At 37.5% G+C, this 8,043-nt stretch overlaps 1 protein-coding gene across 1 annotated transcript; it reads right to left on the bottom strand.

Moving 5' to 3' along the window:
* Positions 1-847: 847 nt before the first annotated feature.
* Positions 848-2,371, bottom strand: LOC108672616 (tripartite motif-containing protein 10-like). Its single transcript, XM_018160318.2, has 3 exons — positions 1,359-2,371; positions 885-998; positions 848-853 (listed from the first exon to the last, which is right to left on the bottom strand). The coding sequence occupies exons 1-3, from the start codon at positions 2,094-2,096 to the stop codon at positions 848-850; spliced, it is 858 nt and encodes a 285-aa protein (XP_018015807.1). The 5' UTR covers positions 2,097-2,371.
* Between the last annotated feature and the right edge of the window lie 5,672 nt (positions 2,372-8,043).

Below are 8,043 nucleotides of genomic sequence, written 5' to 3'. Positions count from 1 at the left end.
TCATTTTAAAGGTCCATAAAAGTTACTATGCAAGCCAAAGCGAGATCACGTCAGCGGTGACTCAAGACATGAATATAGAAGAAACAACTATTGCACTATTTAGTAAACTTATCAATTTTATAACTAGCGCATACGTTATAATTAAATGTGAAGATGTCTATGAAAAAACATCAATTTGAATACACATGTGGCATGAGCACGGATAAAATTTCTCTACATTGTTCATTTACTTTGTACTTATCCTTATGCCATGAGATATTTCACTCCATTCATGAACGATAAGCTTTTAAGACGCTCTAAATTTTGTTTTCACTGCATTAAGTGATTATAAACCAATTGGTCCCCACAATTGGATGCAGATGCATTTGAAAGTTACATTTTCAAGTTTAACAGGTTATTGTTAAATTTGAACATATTGTCAATAAAAGAAAAGGAACAAGTGATTATTTGAACTGGTTCTTGGAGGTCACAATCCTTTTGCGTCCTATCACTTTTTTATGTTTTTTTTTAAATTATATATACTTTTTATTCATTTATATTTTACTAATTTGATGATCATACATCACATATATTCCTGAGAAAAGGTTCCTCACCCCAGCCTCCTTGCAACAATCGCCTATTATGACAGTGTGAATGTTTATAAGAAGTTGACTTTTTATAAATATTTTCACTCGTTCATATTGCGATTATTTTTGCGAATTGTTAAACTCTTGGCCAATGTACCTAAATTTGTCGATAATGTATCCCATGCATCCATCCGACTGTCCTGCCGGCCTCCAGAAGGAGTCCAGGGGCAGCAGGCTGATGTCGCCGGCGTGATGGGCGGCGAGGCAGGACAGCAGCTCCCCTAGCCCTGGGATGGGGCGGGTGTGGGTGGACAGCACCACGAGGCGACTGGGCTTGATGTTGTTGGCCAGGCTGGCGACTGCTCGCTCTCCTTCAGCACGGCTTGTGACTGTCCAAGGCACACCGTCCTCATACGTTGCAAGCTCATATGTCTGAAAATTACACGGAAAGTTTTCCGTATTGTAATTTATTTAGGCGAGGCGAGAGAAATATTCTCTATGCAATATTGGTTGTTCAGTAACATGAATGGGTTGGCATTGTAGAAAAAGTGAAATAATGTAAAAAGCGTTTGCAAGGCAGATAAACGCTATGATTATCCCGCTTTACCCTTCTCCTCTCATTTTTTAGTAATATCATCCATTTATGGATTAATATTATATCGTTCTAATTGGCGGTAAAATTTTGCTCCTAACCTGCCGGTATGCGGTGAATATGACCGATCCTGCTCGAAACCTGCTTTGTAGTTTCAATCGGTGCTGACTTCTACTCCAACTCATAACCATCCGTCTCACCTGTAACGAATCATATTTCTTCAAAGCTGCAGACAGCCTCGCTCTGATCTCTGCTGTATACATGTTTTCTGGAGGTTTCAATTTCAGACGTCGAAGCATTTCCTTGCATTCATGTCGCTTGTTCTCAATCACACCGCTGGCCGGGGCATCCCAAGCTTGGAGGTCTTGCTCTGTCGACAGTTTCTGGGCCAGCAGCGAATCCTTCCATCCCTGAAATTCAGTCCTCAGGTCGAGGATTTCATCCATCAAACTCAAAATATCGTCTGATACGGTGACTAAGTTATTCACGCGCTCCAGGTTGTCGCGCATTGTTGACCGTATTTTCGTCCATGAGTTCAAAACAGCTTGATTCTCCTGCGTCAGGTCGTCAATAAACTCAATTTTGTGCGTGACGTGCGTGCCCCTGGCGCACGTGAAGCACACGAGTTCCATGCAGTCCATACACAGGAAATCCAGCGCCTTCCCTTGATGGAGGCACGGTGCCTCTGACAGCGAGCTCGGGGCATGTGGGCGAGCCGTGTTTTCTGAAGGAATCAATGCGTAGTTGACCATCATTTCATCAATTCGTTGGGAAAATGGTTTCCTACATTTTGGGCAATTTTTGGTTTCAGGGAGTCTTGATAAATTTGAAATGCATGAGAAGCAAAACGTGTGGCCGCAGCTCAGGCAAAGCGGCTTGTGGTTGCCCGAGTCGAAGTTCTCGTTACAAACGTCGCACTCTATCGTCGTACTTGCCATCTTGTGAAGAGTTCAAAAGTTTCACGCAACTATTATTGAGTGTCGTCCAACAGAAATATGGGTACGCTTCACACAAAGCTCCTGAGTGATAGTTAGTGATCAAGCATCTGTTAGGCTAATAATCTTTTTTGTCGACATCACTTCTTTCCTCTAAGAAAAGGCAACTCTTTTCACTCGAATTTAAATGGAAGATATAATGCTACTGCGCAAATAAAGTCTATTGAAGCCTTCCTTAATCCTAAATCAGGTGAGAGATGGAAACACTTAAATAAACTCATACTTTTCTTGACTTGATTTTGCCTGTCAACATTGAAAAGTGGTGCTACATGGATGTAGAAGTAGTATAAACTACTGAAACTTGTACTGTCTACAAGCTAAATCTCCTGTACTCGTTCAAATTTTTCATTCCATAAAATTTAGACAGGAATTGAAAATTTTGAACAATCATTGATAACGCGTGACAAAACGGTTGTATGAACGGTAGCTGAAGCATCGATTTTGGACATCATCACGCATCTTCCCAATAATTCATATTTCCAATTAGTTACTGAAGAGAGGTTTCCCACAGCGTTTCAGCATTCATATGAGGAAATAAGTATTTTGGTCATGAATATCACTGAAAGCGCACATTCATGTCGGCGCTACGAGCGCTGATTCTTCTACGCGCACTTCCTTGAAAAATTACATGAAGAATTTCGTGTTTAAATTTCTAATTTCTGAAATCGAGTAGGGGTATAAACGATGCGAAAATATCTCTAAAAACAATTTACATTGCCTTATATAAGTGAACTTTTTTTGTGGATTTAAACAAGAAAATACTTATTTGCCGTCCTTTATAGATTGAATTTACTTCCCTTCATGTCAATCTCCTTCCCTTCCCTTGCGTCTGACATGCAAGTATCTGATGTTACTTGTGAGGTGACGTTATCTGGAGGACCTTATCAGGAACACTCAGAGAAATCGACAGGCTTTGTCCAAATAGTGATGCACTTCTTGCCCTTGTGTGGGCCTTCTTGACTCAGTTTTCCTGGCTAAAGGATGTATCAGTGCTACCTGCAGAAAGTGTGTCACTTTTTGGTCAATATGACGCATTCATTTATGTGAGTGAACTCCGATTATACAGTTTTGTAAGCGACAGCGCCCAATAACTGATAAAATGCTGCCTTATGTTACGGGTGTTTTAGAAAATGGCAGTTTACCTCATTGCCTTTGAATATGTTAAATATGAATGAGTGACAAATTAAAAATCAACGAATTACCAATAATGAAGATTTTAAATTGGGAATATAGAGTTTTGATCACAAAAATAACACGAATTGAACACAAATTTCGAATTTCCTTCAAATGCCACGTAAACACATGCCTGATACACGTGAGCACCGCAATGAAGAACTGCAGCAGCGCTATTAAGCCGCTGAGATCTGCTTCAGGGAAAATCACCGGTAATTTCTGGTTCGGTGACACGCAGAGGTTTGATAGCGTCGATATCTCAAGGTACGGGACTGATAATATTACGCTGCTAATTATGCTAGGACTTCATTTTCATAGGAATTTTTTTCTGTCTAATGACATGTGTATGATTTTTTCACAAACTTCGTTTATTTTTCTCGTATATACGCTTAAACAACTTATTACGCTTTGAAGATGCAGTTCCGCTAAAATGAGACTAGGTTGAATACGGCTAGCAAATACTGAAGGTAAATTCTCTATGAATTTGAGGAAATTCATCTTAATTCTAGCTATTCCCCTTTATTTCTCCTCCATGTTGATGATGCATTGCTCGCGATTGCTAATCTAATTGTTATCTTAACAACTTATTACTCGCGGCGGTATTCCTTCTTCCAATATAGGTTCATTTTGTGTAAACTTAAAACTCATTTCTAAGCCCTATCAGCACCAAGTAACTCAATTAGGATTGCTTCTAGAAATGAAACAGGGAAACAGGATGAAGTCTTACATTAATCTTTTAGTCTAGTGCATCTTTCATAAATATCCTTCATAATTTTGTTAGAAGTTATTGCTGCATGATAGAGATGAAAAAAATTTTCCTGATTTGGTCCTCAGAAGCGAAATATACCGGAGTGTAAATTTATCAAGAGGTGATCGACATAGCTTGTCTTCAGTTAAATTTCCTCCTTCAGTCGCTCAATTAGAGTCACTGTGACAAATGCACCATGTACTTGAACTTTTATTCGTACAGAAATGAATTTTCGTTTCATTGGAACTTTTTGTCCTTTCAATGTTAATGATTGTTTTATTTGCATAAAATACAACACATCTACTGCTTTCTGCCTTCACCCAACTCTGTCAAGAACTGCAACTGCTTCGTCAAGCGAGCGAGAGAGATGTTTTGATTGTCATGAGATAATCAAGCCGATAACATGAACTGATGAGATTACGACCATAGCTCAAGTGGCCACGGCAAGGCCATGCAACCAATTGTTATTACACTTCTTTATTCATGAACATATTTTCCATGCGAGTTACTCTGGAATGTTTGCATTACAAGGATCTATCTTTACATGCAATTGTTATTACACTTCTTTATTCATGAACATATTTTCCATGCGAGTTACTCTGGAATGTTTGCATTACAAGGATCTATCTTTACATGTAATTGTTATTACACTTCTTTATTCATGAACATATTTTCCATGCGAGTTACTCTGGAATGTTTGCATTACTAGGATCTATCTTTACATGTAATTGTTATTACACTTCTTTATTCATGAACATATTTTCCATGCGAGTTACTCTGGAATGTTTGCATTACAAGGATCTATCTTTACATGTCCTTTCTATTCTCTGTGATGCAGGAGGATCAGCTGATGAGAGGCGTCGTCGTATCCATGCTACTCGGTGGGCCATCAGGATGAAGGGGGCAGCTGAAGAAGAGGTCAACACTCATGTTGTGATCCATCATTCACGTTATTGTGAGAAGTGATAGTGTAAACCTTTAATTAATGTGTGTAAATTTCAAACTTCCATCCGACGAAAAAGATGAAGATTGGCTGGACGAAACTGCGCCGCATTCTGGGTGCTGTAAGCTGAACGGATTTTGCCTAATTATAGTAATATAATCCGGCATGCGAGAGTAAACGTAATGATGAGAGTGTTAGATAACTTTATCCCAAATTGTTAAATATCCTGTTTTCTTTGAATGAAATATCATTTATTTTTTCTTTAATTACTTATTTACGTTGCCACGCGCTAAGGATCACGGACTCATTCTCGCTCTAGTTCTCTCCTGCAGGGTAACCCGTTTTGCTCACATTTTTTGCTTTGGCTCTACGCAATACCTAAAATTTGCACTTAAAGCTTGTTTAACTTCCTAACTAAAGTGATTTAACCTGCTCAAGATTGGTGAAAAAATCCTATTACTAGAAGGAAAATGTTCTCAGGTTCTATCTAAATGAAAGAAATGGTGTAGGAGCTGAAAAATGTTTATTAAGGTAGTGGTATACCATTCATATAAGCTAGTTACAATGTAAGGCTTCGAATGAATTGCAAAGTCATTCAAACATACAATAGTAAAAATTTCAGATTTGATACGAGGGCGACTTTATGAGGAAAGAAGATTGTTAGGCGATAAAAATCTGTCATGTTTCCCAATTCCTTCGGGGTTTACAGTTATAAAATTTATTTTACTCCTAAGAAATAATCATACGTTTTCCCTAAAAATTTGCAAATAGATAGGAACCAAAATTGCGTTTATCGAAATTATTATTTCATTCAATATCATAGCTACCAAGCAAAGTTTTCTAAATTCTTCGTTTGTGAAAGCTTTGCGTAAAACAGTTTAACTTTCTTTTTAATTCCATTGACCAAACTCGATTTTCTGTGTTATTCATGTCTTCAGGTTCCGCTTACGTTGCCAGAGATATTGGTATCTTAATCAATATATTTTTTACAACATTCTGTCCTCATTGAATTCCTTTTTTCTAAATCGAATGAGTAAAGATGCTGCCGCGTAGTTCATACAACAATCTGGCTTCAGCTATGGCTTACTCATTCAACTAGTGTCAGTCTGTGTATATAATTATAATTTTAGTAGAGATATTGATATACTGCAAATATTAACAATTTGTAATTCCAGAAAATTTCAAATATATTCTAACGCACGATTGCTCCAAAATCAGTTTTGGCCAACCTGACGTGGAAGTCAAACGTGTATTTTGGTAGCAAGGATACGAAGATTTCGAGGGCACGACGCGACTGGCGCTTCAAGTCAATAACAACAAACTCTTCACTTCACAAACCCTTGATGCGGCGCGATTTGGAGGCCTAACGCTGACATGGTTAATAGAATAGGAAAACATGCGGTGTGTTCAATAATTGAATTTAAAAGTGAATATTTATTTCTTTCATTAATTTAATTTAATCATTCGTGAAGTCTCAATCGAATGGGCAGGTGGCCCCAGGGTGTATCACTTAAACAGGATAAAATGTTATCACTGTTGAAATTTGTCTCAAGTTACAATGAGAATTTTCGATGACATTATAATGTTGTATCAACCATATCCTCGTCCGTAAATAAAAATAACTATTGTGCTATTATTATATTATAAAAGACGCAAAACACAATAGACCTGACAAGATGCAATAATCCGTATGAATAAAATGATTTTGCAAAGTATTTCCTCGACATTTTCTCTGCATATCACCGCATGGCCGCCAGTGATAATGTCTTGAGGAGCAGGTCAGGCCTCAAATTATCTTGGCTGGGAATTGGTGATCCATCAACCGCACAAAAAACCTGAGAAGTAGAACACAATTTTTAGAAATAAATAGACTGAAATTTTTGATGGAAAAAGAACTTCAGGAATTTATTTTTACTATTGTATTGATTCCTTCCGCTTCATTAAGTCACTTATACCATGCAGACATTGTTGGGGCTTTTGTAAGCCTTTCAGACAATTAATTTACTTTATTCATACATTTATAATACATACTTCTAGTATTTTATCTCTAGTATAAACCATTAGAAGAAACTTGGCAGCAAATGTTGGTTCAAAGATTGTGCACACTAACAAGTTCTTTACTAGGCATTCAAATTTGAATAACGAATGTTAAACATGGATCTAAGTAATATCATATCGGTATTTGAAAAAAAACTCTTGAACATCTCATTGAATGAAAAAATTCTTCCACTTTGAAGTTCGAAGTTCAGTGTTTTGAGATTCTTTTAAATAAGAAAGAAAATAGACATAGATGCCGTATATTGAAAAATACTAATAGTTCAACTGCCCTGTTGATTATCCTCCATCAACCTTGTTTTTCCAATATTTTTGCTAATTGTCATTTGAGGCTATTTAAAAAAACACATTTATTATCAATTGTCATACTATAATTGCAGATTTTTTTTATATTAGTGGTACTTAGAAATATGATGCATATTTGTGGGACTCATTTATACTAAAGTAAACATTTGTGTAATTATTTACCATTCAATTTCTCATTTTTTTCACGTGATTTTTTCTTCCATTTCTTAACCATTTCCTAAAATAATCATAAAATTTTACAAAATATTTAATTTCTAAACTAAGTTTTTTCAAAAGGAAATCTAAAAAAATTGAATTCACGCTTGAAATCATCAGCAAAAAGCTGCTCTAACTCACATCGTTTCAATACATTTCTGCGCTGTCCCTCCCGTTTGGAAAGACCCGGCGATTCTTGCTTCCATATTTCTCCCTTCAAGCCTTCAATACTCGAGGTGAATATTGCACAAATGCATCATATATACTGTGTTAGATTCCTGCCGTGACATACCTACTACCACGCCGCAGCATTTTACAGCCATTGAATGATGTTGTTCGTTGACAACTCGATGAAGGTGAGATCAGGTGCACTGCCAGCTGACGTCAGGTGCGCCGCGCCAGGGTCGTGGTATACCTCCCGGATTTGGGGGAGCTCCTCGAACAGCCGACGAGCGCCCGTAGCGGTGAGG

This window comes from Hyalella azteca, unplaced genomic scaffold (assembly GCF_000764305.2).
Source record: "Hyalella azteca isolate HAZT.00-mixed unplaced genomic scaffold, Hazt_2.0.2 contig1444, whole genome shotgun sequence".
Classification (NCBI taxonomy): domain Eukaryota; kingdom Metazoa; phylum Arthropoda; class Malacostraca; order Amphipoda; family Hyalellidae; genus Hyalella; species Hyalella azteca.
This window is presented reverse-complemented; position numbering and strand designations above follow the sequence as displayed.

Coding starts and splice junctions, on each gene's coding strand:
- LOC108672616 (XM_018160318.2), bottom strand. CDS start 2,096: ATGGCAAGTACGACGATAGAGTGCGACGTTTGTAACGAGAACTTCGAC. Junction 999..1,358: donor AGAAATATGATTCGTTACAG/GTGAGACGGATG, acceptor TGTAATTTTCAG/ACATATGAGCTTGCAACGTA.